General features: G+C 31.7%; 2 protein-coding genes across 2 annotated transcripts; one reads left to right on the plus strand and one right to left on the minus strand.

Moving 5' to 3' along the window:
• Window positions 1-917: 917 nt before the first annotated feature.
• On the minus strand, window positions 918-2,923 carry LOC133680573 (kaempferol 3-O-beta-D-galactosyltransferase-like). Its single transcript, XM_062103589.1, has one exon. The coding sequence runs from the start codon at window positions 2,680-2,682 to the stop codon at window positions 1,249-1,251; it is 1,434 nt and encodes a 477-aa protein (XP_061959573.1). The 5' UTR covers window positions 2,683-2,923; the 3' UTR covers window positions 918-1,248.
• An 8,615-nt stretch (window positions 2,924-11,538) lies between these two features.
• On the plus strand, window positions 11,539-14,261 carry LOC133680067 (subtilisin-like protease SBT1.6). The gene has a single exon (XM_062102871.1). It carries the CDS (start codon window positions 11,585-11,587, stop codon window positions 13,904-13,906), a length of 2,322 nt encoding a protein of 773 aa, XP_061958855.1. The 5' UTR covers window positions 11,539-11,584; the 3' UTR covers window positions 13,907-14,261.
• The last annotated feature ends 2,027 nt before the right edge of the window (window positions 14,262-16,288 follow it).

A 16,288-nucleotide genomic window follows, 5' to 3' on the forward strand; every position in this document is an offset into this window, starting at 1 on the left:
TTGTAATATATAAATGTAAGATCAGTTGATCCTTCTCGAGTATTGATTTAAAAAAATTTTATTTTATAATATTGATTTTTAATTTAATATCAGAATATTTTTTAAACACTTTACACATTGAAGAACATGCAACAAAAAAAAAACAAATCCTACCGTAAAAAGCCATGCAAACATAACTTGTGAGCATCAAATAGTAATTAAAAAATAAAAATAAAACTCGATGATGAAAATATATATTAATAATAAAGAAAAAAACTACCATTCCCTGAGCAATGACGCAGTGTCCGCTAGAAGGGAGGGTAGAGCAGTGAAAAGTTAGAGTGGGTTTTCTTTTAGCTAGCTACTGTGATGTTATTTGACTTTCAATTAATTCTTAGCTTCTCACTTCTTACACGAATTTGTTAGAAATTCGTGTAACAGTTACTTCATGCAGTAGCATGGAATTAATTCTACTGCAGAAGGCAATGGATCAACGGCAACATGTGGCTTTTGGGTCCATGGTAGATCCATCAAGCTCGTATGTATCAGTATCAACGCATTCAACTGTTTCATCGAGTAGATATGAACTAAATCCTCAAAATTCCTGTAAGAACATCAAACACCCACACGACTTTGGAATAACAACCAATGTCATGTTGGCCTTTGGATAATTTTGAAGGCATTGATCTCAAAATGCTTTTTCCAAAATGATTTATAGAGTTTCCGTATACACTTTCTATAAACGCAGAGTCCCTATGAAATTTCCATGCCTTTTTTAACAGTAACACAAGTCCGGAACAAATGTTGTCATTTCCCAATAATAATTTTGCATTTTTTCATTGTTGGCAGATTGGATATTTCAAAACTCAATCCACCGATTCTAATGATCAGGTGTTCTTTCTGTTGGAAATAAAAGCCGAAACAGATAAGAAAGAGGATTTGAAGGATAAATGGTAGAGCTGCAGCTCAATACCAGAAGCAATCTTATTATTCTTTTGTTCTGGTTTTTCACTTACAGAATACAGAGAAGAGGAAAAGATTATACATAATAAGGGCTGAATTAATGAAGTTTAGAAACACTTAAACTTCTATAATCTAAAGAAGACCAACAGAACAAGAACAATAAAAGCTAATAATAAAAGACATTGAACATTACAAATTACATTTAACACTTTCATCATGGAAGGATATTCATCATATGATCATATATTATCGAAACTCTCAAATGCCTACCACATTAATGCTTTCAAATTTACCATACAAGATGCGTTACACCGATGTGATCTTTTCCACCAAAATCTTGAAATCTTGTCTAGCACGGCCACCAGGTGCAGATGCCTTCAATACAAGCTCTTTAAGGGCTAGGACTCTGCTCCGAATTGTTCTCCCTTGTTCACGTTCCAAGATGAGGTCCAAGCTCTTGGCAACTCCAGTCTTTGTGAAAACACCCCCGTCAATTCTCACACCAACTCTCCAATCGTCCGCTATTAATCTTGCAATCAACTTATGATCCGCAAAGAATGGTCTACAGATCATTGGAACCCCATTTGCAATACTCTCATACACAGAATTAGCTCCACAATGTGTCATAAACACGCCAATTGAGCTATGTCCCAATACTTGAATCTGAGGTGCCCATGGAACCACCTTTCCATGCGTGATAGTCCTGTCTAGGAACCCATTCGGCAAGCAACCCCTCATGTTGTCCCTAAGAGACCAAAGGAATGGAATTCTACGAACTTCAAGAGCCTCTGCTAGCTCTTCTATCTCACTATGAGGGATATTCACTACAGTTCCAAAGCTGATAAACGCCACAGACTTAGCCTTTTGACTATCCAACCATGATAGACAACCTGTGGCATCTTCAGTTGAAGGTGGCAACGATGGTGGTGGCATGGATAGGCTAATAAAGCCGACATTAAGCAAGTTCGAAAACTTGGATTTGAGATCGTTTAAGAGGGGTTCAGAGTAGAGCTCTTGGTAAAAGGTCAGAACTAGAGTATCTACTTTTGGCACCATGTGTCTAATTTGGCCTAACATGCAAGAAAAGAGTGTTTCTTGTGCATCTCTTGGTAACACTTCAGCAGGCAGATCTGCAATGTGAAATTGAGATAATCCTGGAACTTCCAAAGTTTGGTCTTCAAGCTCTACATCGTTGCCATCTCTGCCACTATTGCTGCCATCATGAATAAGAGAATTGGCGTAGCGTTGGCGAATCATATCAGTATAAATATGTGCAGAGAGGGAATGAGGCACTGGGGTCCAAACAGGAATCCAAGGAACGCTCAAATTCTCGGCGATTAATCCAGCAAAGGACAAGAACGCATCTGTTAGCAAGCAACTTATTTTTTGGCCAGTTTCCGCCACTGCCATGTCCAATGCCGTCTGAAAGTTCTCCGGCGTTTCCTTTATGAATAGCTCGACTCTTTCTATTGGATGTCCAGAGAAAACATGATTCAGCGGCACGCCATCCGCTACATTGTAGGCTTTAATGTTATCAGGTAGGTTGGTTCTTGATGCTAAGAAGATCGAATTGTTGGATTTTTCGGTGTTGAAAAAGGAAAATCTCGTTTCCTGGGCAACCCTCGCTAACTTGAGCACTAGATCAATGAGAGAGAGAGCATGAGAACCAAAAGGGAATGCAAAGACGGCAACATGCATTTTTTTATCTGCGTGTTTGATTGGTGTTGTGCAGCTTGACATTGGATTGAGTCATAACAAGAAAACAGGTAACAAACTAAGAAGAAATGGACAATGGAAAGAAAGGGGCATGCACAAAAAGCAACACAAAGATTTACGTGGTTGAACTTCCACAAGGAAGATGGTAAAGATATTTCATCATGGAGGAGCGCAAATTATAAATGACTCAATCTCTCTCCATCTTTCTTTAAGAAAAAACACCTAAAAATATACAAGATTTCAATGTTGTTTTTCTCTCTATCCGTTGAAACTTGATGCTCTAAGCAAGAAATGATTACCTTCTTTATATATAGTAGAGCTGCAAGGACTTCTCTGCAATTAAGCAAATTTCATAGGACCAACCCATTAAATATAGGGTAGCTGGCAACTGCAAAGTTGACTAGTTGGCAGCTGCATTAGCAGTTAGGTAGTCTCGTTGTATTGACTGGTTGGAACCGGCCTTTTAAAAATGTTTTTAAAAAACATTAAAAAGAAATTTTATTTATTTTAAATTAATTTTTTTTTTAATGTTTTCAGATTATTTTGATATACTGATATCAAAATTAATTTTTAAAAAATAAAAATTTTTTATTTTAATATATTTCTAAGTAAAAAACACTTTAAAAAGCAACTAATTAGGTGCTTGAGAGTGTAGTTATTACTGTATTTAAAAGTGCTTTTTATTTAAAAATTTATTAAAATGATATTTTTTTTATTTTTAAAAAATTATTTTTGATATCAGCGAATCAAAATGATATAAAAATATAAAAAATATTAATTTAAAATAAAACAAATTCAAATTTTTTCAAAAACGTTTTTGAAATGTAAAAACAAACATAGTCTTTGACTTTATTATTTTAAATTAATTTTTTTAGTATTTTTATATTTTTTTAATGTGCTGATATTAAAAATAATTTTAAAAAAATAAAAATAAAATTAATATATTTCGAGTAAAAAACATTTTGAAAAGTAACTACTACTATACTATCAAACACTCCTTAAATAAGGTGGTTACCATGTGATAATTTCTATTTTTTTTCAAACTAAAATTAAAAAAAAAGTTAGTCAAATTATTTTTATTTTTTATACTGGATTTATATATAATTGTATTTCAAATCCTGATAAGCTAAAATAATATATTCTTCTTGAATGAAGACCTATTTTTAATTTATTTGTAAGTAAAAATATCTATTTTACAATAATTTCAATCAAATATATATTTTTAAAAAATTACAACTAAATTTTTTTTTAAAACCATAACTAATATAATGTCAAATAGACACTAAATAAAGCTTATAACTTCCATTAAATGACTTAATTATAAGTCACCACCTAACTATAAGTTTTATGAAGATTAGAATATAACTTTTATCATCTTATTAATTACTCTTCATTTCAAATTCTTCTCTTTCATTTATGTAATTAAAATAACTTGTTTGGTGACATGATAGTAATTATTTTTTAAAATATTTTTTATTTACAAATATATTAAAATAATATTTTATTATTATTTTTTAAAATTTAATTTTAACATCAACACTTCAAAATAATTTAAAAAACTAAAAAAAAATACATAAAAAAGAACAAACAGGCCAGAGATCCTATAAATCTCCATCTCTCTCGTGAAGGTGTCGTATTTTTGTCCTTCACATTTATTTTTTCATGCCGACAAAATCACGAACACTACCCAGGTTTAAATTCATATTTTTTTTTACAGTTGCAAGAAAATAGGAATTTATGATTAAATTTGCAAGAAACAGTTAATTTAATCCATGTCTAATTATCCACGGGGAGGAATAAAAATTCACAAGCTAATAATTATGACCACTGAGATTCTCTGTTTCAATCTTACGTGCTTTCGAGATGTACTCCTTGCCTTAAAAAATCAACTGTTTCGTGCACACATGCACCGCTCTTCCAACAAGTTTCGCAAATACAACTTACCCCACCAATCAACATACTTGATTAATAATCCTGAGGGTGCTGCTCAACTTATTACATTTTAATTTTTTTTTTTAAAGATTATTAATTTGAATGTCATAAATTTTATGGCCATGTAAATTTAATTTATATGATTATTAATTTTAGAATCTTGATAAATTAATCGAGGTAAAAAATGCTAGTTTAATGTACTAATTATAATTCAATTGTTACGCGTACATTTCTAATTATTTTTTCTACATCTCCTCAAATAAACAAATTTAACCACAAAGCCTAGCATTTTCAGGCTTGCACGTGTGTTAACCTTTTTCTGATGGGTCAGGTGTGCCGGACTTTTTTTTTCCGATAATGGTACTTCACTTTTTAATTTTCTTTTTTAATTTAATTTCCCCTAATTTTATAACAAAAATATCTTTAAATATAAATGATTTAGATAGTTTTTTTAAAGTATAAAAATATGCCATGGTTTTCAAATAATTTTAGAGTCTTTTACGGTGATACTAACAATTATTTATTTTATGAATAATTATATATAAATCTTAAAGTATCTATTCTTTTTATATATATATATAGTTGTATAAAAATAATCTAGACGTTATTTTTTTGTTTTTTAATTGACAATTGCTTTGGATAAGGTTTTGTCTTATATATATAAAAAAATTATTTGGCTAAAAAAAAAATAATGTTTTGTCTAAAAAATACATTTTTTTTTCTCATAAACTCAAACCATTTGACCGGGAGTAGTTTTTTTTAAAAAAAAGAAAGGCTTGTTGCGGGTGAAAAAAAACAACCTTTCTATTTTAATTGTTTTAGGTTTTTATTAAAAAATCCATGTAGTGGATTAAAAAAAGTTATGAATATATGTCAATTAAAAAAGGAAATGCATAAATACGAAGACAAAAATTTGACTGAAGACATACACATTTTCTAGTCATAAATTTAATTCATTAAAAAATTTTCAAATATTTATTTTAATTATGTAAAATTAAATAAAAATAGATTTTAAAAATAACCCCACACATTGCACAGGAAAAAAAACTAGTATATTTTTTTTCTAAAAAAAAAGGAACTATGAAACGGCACTTAATTAGTTAAAGTTTCTAATATGACTGGTTTTATATTCACTGGTTATAATTAATGTAATTTAAGTATATTAATGGTTATTTTTTAAAATATTTTTTATTTAAAAATATATTAAAATAATATTTTTTTTTAATTTTTAACTCAACTCATTTTTTTTTTTATAATCTGGCCCGCAGGTTTGCTATATGATTTCTGAGTTTTATGAATAAGCTTTACTGATCTCATATTAACTAACGTGGCTATAATCTGCCTTCGCACTATAATCTGATGCCTAAGATTGCACTTAGATGTTTCCTAAAATTAAAACCATCTTCTTTTAAGTATTTAAGTATAGTATTGTGAAAAATAAATTCTAAGATCGGTATATATATAAATTTATTAAATTTATTTGAATACATAATAAATTGATATAAGAAATATTATTAAAATTTACTTTTAATTGATGTACAAACTAGTTTAAAAATACATTTTACCATCGATTAAAAAAATTATATAAAATAAATTAACTTGTAGGTATTGGTATAATCTTCTTTTCATTTTCTCCACATATAACAATAGCATTGAATTGAATGCAATTTTCAATTTAAACAGAGTTTTGTCCTTTTCTTTTAAATAAAACTAACATAAACATTATCTTTGAATATTTCAAGGTTTTGAAAATTAAAAAAATCAGATAGATAATTAATTTATTTACTTTAAATTAATTTTTTTATGTGTGTTTATAAATTGTTTTAATATACTAATTTTATGTGTGTTTATAAATTGTTTTAATATGCTAATATCAAAAGTAAATTTTAAAATTTTAAAATATATATTATTTTAATATATTTTAAAAAACATTTTAAAAAGCAATATTTATCATTGTCTCAAAACACTCCTTTATATTTATTTTTGTTTGCAGTGACATTAATTATTAGTTGAGAGTTCATTTGTTTTTATATTTTAAAAGTATTTTTTTAAAAAAAAATTAAAATTTTTAAATTTTTTTATTTAAATTAATATTTTCTAATTATTTTAATATAATAATATTAAAAATAAATTTTAAAATTAAAAAAATACAATTTAAAATAAAAATATTTTAAAAAATAATCATCGAAAATTGACGGTAATACTGAGTTGTGTCACGCAATAGTTAATTTTCTAGATGTTATAGTATGGCCAAACAGAAGCATCCATCTGGGTCTGCCTTAGTTCAGATCTGGAGAGTGGGGAAAACTTCCTTGAAATGGCAGTCGTTGGTTTCTTTTCCAGGCCTTTGGGAGCTCATTCTTGCTCAGAAAAAGCAGATCTCACAGCTTCTTTAAGTTCCCACCACGCCCCAATCACATGGGAAACTCCCTTAGCACAGGAGCATAGCCACAAATACAGCATTTCTGGTATTTCCTCTTTGGGCTTAAATACTCTTCAACTTACAAAAACGAGCACGGCTGGTTCGTTGGTCCTAGTACAACTGGACTCTTTGGGCTGCAGAGAAGGGAATCTTTGGGCCCTGTGTTATTCACTTATTTGTCTCCCACAAGTCACAAGACTAGAGGCACACCCAAAGTATAAAGTTGGGCAACGAAACTATCAATATTGTTTTTTTTATTATTATTTTAAATTAATCTTTTTTAATATTTTCAGATTATATATTAATATTAAAAATAATTTTCTAAAAATAAAAAACATTATTTTAACTCGAGTGAAAAGCAATTTATTCCTAAACACTGCGTACGGATGGGAGTTGATGCTGGCATGGGCCACAATTGCAGCAACTCGAATATGTTCTATACCAAAACAATCAGATAGTTAGCTTGTAACACCACTTTTTATCTTGTTACGGGCATATTTACATGCATCAAAGGCTTGCAAGTTCCATGTGGTGTTGGTACTTTTTGCATCAGCTCATGAGAAAAGCACAAAAATATTCTTTGCACAAAATTCCTACCCGTCCTTTCAAGTCTCGAACATGGGACTTTCTAGTAGGCATCCTCTTATTAGTGCTACAGCCATTAATTGATAAAGAAAATGTTCCAAATATTGTTGCATAATCGGACTACTACACTTTCCCATGTATTTTATAGTAAAATTTGATGTGTAAAACATTCTAAATATGATAAATACTTTGGTTTTGATGCGTTTAATAAATGAGGATTAATGGACATGGAGTTAAAAAATCTCCTGAAAAGAAAAGAAAAATGCACGATATGTAACTAGCTAATTTCCAGACATCGAGTTAAGGCATAAGATGAAACCTAAATTTCAAAACTAGAACAGGGATGCTTTTGCATGGAATAGCTCCGCCTATCAATCTTCCAGATTCACCACTTCCTGGAAGCGCAACCTCCACGCAAGGCATGGAACACTAATTATACTCCACCACTGGGCATGAATCCCACCACCACCACGTTGAATCTCAGCATCCACGGTCAAAACAACACCGGTCAATATGCCATTTACCTTGTGTTTCCTGGTACCATCAATCACCTGGCTGTTAACTGAAGAATCCACTAGCGAGAAATCCAGATCAACACAAGCAACATTCTTGGGGTCCTGTTGGTACGTAGGGTTGGGTGAGTATCCAAGTTAACATGTCATATTTGTAAGAAATCGAAAGGAAGACTCTTTTCCAAGTAAATTTGTTGATCCTGCTAGGTTTACGGATTCGGGATCGGGCTTTCCGGTTGGCTGTCATGTTTTCAAAGGTTGGGGAGATAAGTAAACTGGCGTGTGAGAGCGAGAGAGAGATGCGACATGGGATTGCGGTGTCGATGGTGGCATAACCAGCCAAGTGCCGAAGATCACAACAAAGCATACGTACAGACGGTGAATATACAGATGAAGCACGAGCAATCGGTTTTGGTTTGATGATCAGACGGTGAGGGTTGATGCTAGTTTTCAACGGATGTACAACGGAACACTTTCATGCTGGATATTGAAAAAAATGAAGAGCGATCAACTCTTGGTCCGATGATAAAAAATATATATCAAAATTGCAAGGGATTTGATCATCTCATGAATAATTACATGCAGTTGGCTATAATATAATGATCAACGATGGAAATAAGGGTATAAAAAACCTCTTGAGAAGAAGAAGATAATGATTCAGAATATATTAGATTGTATTAGGGTAAATTACTTTTTTACAGTTCTTTAGTGGCATACGATTTCCCTCTTCTATTTTTAAGAAATAAAAACCATTTCTCTATCTGTTTTTTTTTTTAAAAAAAAAAAATCTTAAAAAACCTGTGGTGGTAAGTGGTAACTCTCCCTGATGCGAGTGGGTCTGCTGTGCAGGAAGAGAATAAATAAAGCCTACTCACACCTTAGTTATAAAAACAATAACAGCTTTTGACCAACTTGATTAGATTTCGTTAGGAGTTGCTGTCTGTGGTTGTGTTTTTTAATTTTTTTTAGTTTTAAAATATTTTTTTATTGTTTTAATGTAATAAAATTAAAAATAATTGTTTAAAAAATATAGTATTTTAATGTATTTTAAAATAAAAAACATTTTAATAAATAATTTCTATCATGTAACCAAGCAGACACTTAGAATTCAGGTCGCCTGTAACCTTGTAATGTTCTAATTAAAAAAAATAGGAAAAAGTTTAATTTGATCAGTTGATCCAATAATTTTATTTTGTAAAAAAATATAATTTTGATATTTAAAAAAAAACAACCCTTCTAGTTCATGATGTGACTCTTGCCGGGAGGCGGTATCTGTCTCAGGTTTTACAGGTATGAATTTCACACTTTACAGTGCATATAAAATAAATTAATATTGCAGGAGTGGGACCCTGTCTGCACCGGAGTGCCTTTCTGGAACAACTTGAACAAGTAAGGTACTAACCCGGTGAGCCCCATAAATCGAACGGCCGGCCATCTTTAAATTTCAATACCATAACCCATGACCCACCTCTCTATTTTTATAGAAAGACAATGATTTTATTATTGATATAAAATAAGTCTTATACCTGAAAATCATATATGAAAAGATAAAATAAATAAATCAATAAACGATAATATCTTATTCATTTAAAAGAAAAAAAATACAACTATATACAAAAGCATAAACTTAAATTTGTCTGGAAACACTTAATTTGACAAAAAATACACTTAAATCTTAAAACAAATTATCTCATCTTAAAACTAATAATTTTTTTTAAATATAAAAAATGTCTTGGGTGGATATGGTGACCAGACCAGATCTAAGAGCTTTGAATCTGGTAATCAAGAAGTTCAAAAGTTATTAGGTCTGGTTTGACAACAAAAGTTATTCAATCTAGCTAGACGTCCTACTAGGAACAGGACTCCAACGTTATTGAGTTCAGCTTAGCAACCAGACTTAACGTTATTGGATCCGGCTTTACAGCTAGAAAAATACTGTATATTTACTATAAATATAAACTCATTGTACAATGAACAACATTATAGATATAGAGTATTTGAACCATGAACGACACAGTAGCATCAGATAACATTGTTTTTTTAATTAAAAAATATTATTGAATCTAATTTGGAAGATCAATAGTTGTTAGTTCCTATATAATGCATGTATCAAGAATACTAGTAAATAAAAAAAGGATTGCTGCTTGTTAATTTTAACCAACGGAGAATAAAACTAGGATTTAATTAAAAAGCATGTCACATTACTTTCTAGTAACATAAATTAGTTTAGCTTTGGCCCCAATATTATTCAATTAGCATCCCTTCACCTCTCTCTCCATCCCTATAAAGCAAGGAAAGTGGCCCTACCGTCCTTCACTTTAATATTATTCAAACATTACTTTCTACTATTTCTTTATTTGTTTTTCATTTTATTAATCACTCCTCTCTATTTCATGGAATATTGATGTTGACGAGATAATCTCAGTCTTGATTCTCTCACCTTTACAGCTCCCTGGCTGCCGAAGCTGTTTTGTTTACCAAACGCGAGGATGGCATCCATCATCATTGATGTGTTTTTACTTTTAAGCATAAAAAGGTTATTTGTTTTTGTATTTTAAAAAATTATTTTTTATTTTAAATTAATTTTATTTTAATATTTTTAAATATTTTTAATGTTGTGATATCATAAATAATTTTTTAAAAATAAAAAATATTTTTTTAATATATTTTTAAATAAAAAATATTTTAAAAATAACTGTTATCAAAATACCCTGCACCGATATTTTTTAAATTCTTATATATCAAAAGCAAAAGCCCTTGTCGGGTATGATCACATGTAAAGACTAATTTTTCTTCGTGGTTGCTATGGTTCATAAATGAATAATTTATTTTAAATATATTTTTTTAAAATACAGTTCTTTTACGTCTCTCACTTTTTAAATCTTTGAATTTCAGAATTCTTAATGAAGATTTTGTATCCTTAGTTGATGTTTTGAACACCTAGTTTGGGATCCAATGGCAAGTCAACTAGATTCCAAATCCGTCTGATATACAAAGTTTAATAATAATACTTATTACACATATTTTAAATTTTAAAAATGAAATACATCTCAATATTTAAATATTTAAATAATAAAACAACTTCCTTATAAAATAAAAATATATATAACTATTTGCTACGAGAATATTACTGAATATATAAAAGAGAAAGCATGCGTAGCTTAGTTTTAAGTGTGGTTTTACTTAAAAAAACAACTATGATCTAGCCGTTAGACAGATAAAAAAAAATTCCTTAGAGAATTATTCAGGTCACACGTCATCAATCCTCTTTTCAAGAAAATATCTGCAGACGTTTCCAAATTCCAAGAATTCTTAGTTAATCAACAATTAATTAAACTACTAACCAAGCTTAGTTTAATTTAAGAAAATAATAATAATAATAATGAAAAAGACAATAATCTCTTTATTCTCTCTTATATCTCCCCCATGTCCATGGGTCACAGATACGCACTTCACTTCACTCTCAACTTCTTCCATGGCTCCATTTCTCTCCTCTTCCCTCCCCCTCCTCCTCCTTTCTTTTCTCCCTCTCCTCTCCCTATCCTTCTCCACCGTTGATCAACCCTACAAAACCTACATCATTCGCATTGACTCTCAATCTAAGCCCTCCATTTTTCCCACTCACTACAACTGGTACACCACTGAATTCACTAGCACCCCACAAATCCTCCACACTTACGACACCGTTTTCCATGGCTTCTCCGCCATACTAACACCAGACCGCGCCGCCACTCTCAGCCAACACCCATCAGTCCTCGCCGTGATCGAAGACCAACGGAAACAACTCCACACCACTCGGTCTCCTCAGTTTCTTGGACTCAGAAACCAACGTGGGCTCTGGTCGGATTCTAATTATGGTTCTGATGTTATCATTGGCGTTTTGGATACTGGGATCTGGCCTGAAAGACGGAGCTTCTCGGATGTCAATCTTGGGCCGGTTCCTGGCCGGTGGAAAGGAATTTGTGAAGTTGGCGAAAGATTTACAGCAAGAAACTGCAACAAGAAGCTGATCGGTGCCCGTTTTTTTATCAAAGGACATGAGGCAGTTGGTGGGGCTATGGGACCGATTAGTCCTATCAATGACACTCTGGAGTTTAAGTCTCCGCGTGATGCCGATGGTCATGGGACTCACACGGCATCAACTGCGGCAGGAAGGCATGCGTTTCGTGCTAGCATGGAAGGTTTTGCAGCGGGGATTGCGAAAGGGGTAGCTCCGAAAGCACGTTTGGCTGTGTATAAAGTTTGCTGGAAGAATGCAGGATGTTTTGATTCTGATATTTTAGCTGCTTTTGATGCTGCTGTTAAAGATGGAGTTGATGTCATCTCGATTTCCATTGGTGGTGGTAATGGGATTTCGGCGCCTTATTATCTTGATCCGATTGCCATTGGTGCTTATGGAGCGGCTTCTAGAGGGGTTTTTGTTTCGTCTTCGGCTGGGAATGATGGGCCAAATTTTATGTCAGTTACGAATCTTGCTCCTTGGATTGTTACTGTTGGTGCTGGAACAATTGACAGGAGTTTCCCTGCTGTTGTTGTTCTTGGTAATGGGAAGAAATTATCTGGTGTTTCGCTATATGCTGGTTTGCCATTGAGTGGTAAAATGTATCCTCTGGTTTATCCAGGGAAATCAGGGGTTTTGGCAGCGTCACTGTGTATGGAAAATTCGTTGGATCCTAAGATGGTGAGAGGGAAAATTGTTGTTTGTGATCGTGGAAGTAGTCCAAGAGTGGCTAAAGGTTTGGTTGTTAAGAAAGCTGGAGGTGTTGGTATGATCCTTGCTAATGGAGTTTCTAATGGTGAAGGATTAGTTGGTGATGCTCATTTAATTCCTGCTTGTGCTCTTGGTTCCGACGAGGGTGATGCTGTTAAGGCCTATGTTTCATCAACGTCGAATCCGGTTGCTACTATTGCTTTCAAGGGTACCGTGATTGGAATCAAACCAGCTCCTGTTGTTGCTTCGTTTTCAGGTAGAGGACCAAATGGAATAAGCCCGGAGATTCTTAAGCCGGATTTGATTGCTCCTGGTGTGAACATTCTTGCTGCTTGGACTGATGCTGCTGGTCCAACTGGATTGGAATCAGATCCACGAAAAACTGAATTCAACATCCTTTCTGGCACTTCAATGGCATGTCCTCATGTAAGTGGCGCGGCAGCCTTGCTTAAATCTGCTCACCCACACTGGAGTCCAGCAGCGATTAGGTCTGCAATGATGACTACCGCGAATACATTCAATAATCTAAACCAGCCAATGACCGATGAGGCCACTGGAAAGGTGTCGTCACCATATGATTTGGGTGCAGGACATCTCAATCTTGATCGAGCAATGGATCCAGGGCTTGTTTATGATATTACAAACAATGATTATGTGAACTTTTTGTGTGGAATTGGATATGGGCCAAGAGTAATTCAGGTGATCACACGATCACCTGTGAGATGTCCAGTGAAGAAACCATTGCCAGAGAACTTCAATTACCCTTCTCTTGCAGCGCTGTTTTCAAGCTCAGCTAAGGGAGCATCAAGCAAGACATTCATTAGAACAGTCACCAATGTGGGTCAACCAAATGCCGTTTATCGTTTTACAATCCAAGCTCCGAAAGGGGTTACAGTGATAGTGAAACCACGAAAATTGGTGTTCACTGAGGCCGTGAAGAAGCGGAGCTTCATTGTAACCATAACAGCCAATACCCGGAATCTGATCATGGGTGATTCGGGTGCTGTATTCGGGTCAATTTCGTGGTCGGATGGGAAGCACGTTGTTAGGAGTCCCATTGTGGTGGCCCAGATAGATCCCTTGTAAGCCTGCTACTTTCAATCCGATCATGTCTTTTTGATCGATAATGTTGATTGGTAGGTGGCTAAGCACGTGCTTACTGCTTATATAGCAATAGAGAGTGTAAGGCAGCTTAAGTGTAGAACTTGCTACGCATAAGAGTGTGGCTACCCTTCTTTCTGTGGCTGCCATGTTAGGACCAAGGCCAAGAACTGGTTTACAGGGGTGGCTGGTTTGAGTTTTTTTTTTTTTTAAAACCTTTTTTCTTTGTTAAATTATATCTGTTACCATCCTTTTCTTTCATGTAATGCTGTATGTATAAACTTGACAAGTTTATATAAGCAATATTTTAATGGATAGTAGTCATTCTGATGTTTTTGAAGACTGTTTGTTTTTATAAAAATTGATTTTGATTTTTTTTTTATTTTTAGATTGTTTTGATGGGTTGGAATTAAAAATAAATTTATATTATTATATTATATTTCTAAAAAAAACTTTGAAGAATAATTTTTTAATTATTTTGGCAATGTAATTTGCTATTTTCATAGCTAATACCTCCTCTATGAAAATGTGAATCAACTTATATGTTTTAAAAAATTAATTTTTTTATTAAAAATTAATTTTTTATATATATTTTTAATTATTTTAATATGCTAATCTCAAAAATAATTTTAAAAATATAAAAAATATATTATTTTAATATATTTCAACATAAATTTTTTTTTAAAAAATAACAACAATCACATCACTAAATAATAAAATCGAGAAAGCAGCCTACTGAAAATGCCGGATGCTGATATTCCTTAGGTTGACCATTGCTTAGAAAAATTGCCAATCCGGTGATTTCTGAAGTATTTTGTGTGTCCTGCAAAATATATAGAAATGATAGGAACGGTTTAGTTAGAGAGGCAGGAATAAAGATATAATTTATAATAGTTTTGAAGTGATTTTCTCTAGGGTTTTTTATTTAATGGGAAACATATTTTAACTTTATGCCTTTAAAATAAATTTAAATCATGTTAAAATTGAAGATATAGAATGATATATTCCTTCAGTCTTCATTATCTCTATGTTTCATATCTTCATGTATCAAGAAAATAATTAAACATTATAGTTGGGGATGTTCAAAGATTTTCTCAATCTTTCATGTATCTTATATCAAGACAATAATTAAATGTTATTATTTTGATGGGATGTTTGAAACGTTATTTTTTTAAAAAAATTGATTTATTGTAAATATAATAAATAATAATTATTTTATTTTTTAAAATTTATTTTTAATAATAACACATCAAATCAATACCAAAACATAAAAAAAAATTCAACAAAACTATAGTTGAACTTCAGCTGCAAACAAACACCTCCTTCATTAGATTGCGGCACTGATACTGGCTTTATTAAAGCTTTTTATGGAAGAACACAAGTCAATAAGTCAATACGTTGTGTAGGAAGCAACTGTCTACATCAATGGTCTGTTTGAAACTCGGAGTTTTACTAGTTTCTTTTGTTGACTTCTTGTCATGTCTTTTTTATTTTTCTAGTTAGTTATTGGTAATGCGGTTTGAACCCCTTTTTTTAGATTTTAATTTTTTTTTTAATTTTTTTTTAATGTTTTTAAATTATTTTAATATTAAAAATTATTTTTTAAATAAAAATTATTTTAAATCATAATAACTAATACAATATCAAACAAACCCTAAAAGGAAGTCATCAAAATTTTTGTAAGCTTATGCATACTTGGATTATTAAAAGCTTGTTTGATAGTGTGGTTGTGAGTGCTTTTTAAATATTTTTTTGTGCCAAAACATATACCAATGATATTTTTTTATTTTTTAAAAATTATTTTTGACATCAGCACATCAAAACGATCCAAAATGTACAAATCATATTAAATTTTAACAAAAAAAATTCAAATTTTTAGAGAACGCGGGTTGAACCGCGTTCCCAAACACTGCCTAACTCTTGGGAAACAAATTATCTTATAGAAAATATGGAATGTGGAATTGTCACCCACCAGATATTCTTCACAGAGGTGGATGATTAGTGAGATTTCAAATGCTTTAGCTTTTAGTGTTTTACACCTGTTATTTTGAATAAATTTTGATATATTGATGTTAAAAATTATTTTAAAAAATAAAAAAATATTATTACAAAAAATAAACTTAAAATAAAATCGTACCCTTTTGTATATTATTTATCCTATGTTTTGGTCATGTATTAAACATGTAGGGTTATGCAATAATGCACATGTACAAATATAATATAATTAACTCTAACAACCTCGTGGTATGTATTATTACTTATTGGAATCATGTATTTTATAATCTTAAAATGGAATTTCTACTGCCCTCTGAAAAACCCTGCAACAGAGGAAGGAGTTGTATGATCTGTTGGATAAGAATACTCATG

The sequence above is a fragment of the Populus nigra genome, chromosome 19 (assembly GCF_951802175.1).
Source record: "Populus nigra chromosome 19, ddPopNigr1.1, whole genome shotgun sequence".
Taxonomy (NCBI): Eukaryota; Viridiplantae; Streptophyta; class Magnoliopsida; order Malpighiales; family Salicaceae; genus Populus; species Populus nigra.

Coding starts and splice junctions, on each gene's coding strand:
- LOC133680573 (XM_062103589.1), bottom strand. CDS start 2,682: ATGTCAAGCTGCACAACACCAATCAAACACGCAGATAAAAAAATGCAT.
- LOC133680067 (XM_062102871.1), top strand. CDS start 11,585: ATGGCTCCATTTCTCTCCTCTTCCCTCCCCCTCCTCCTCCTTTCTTTT.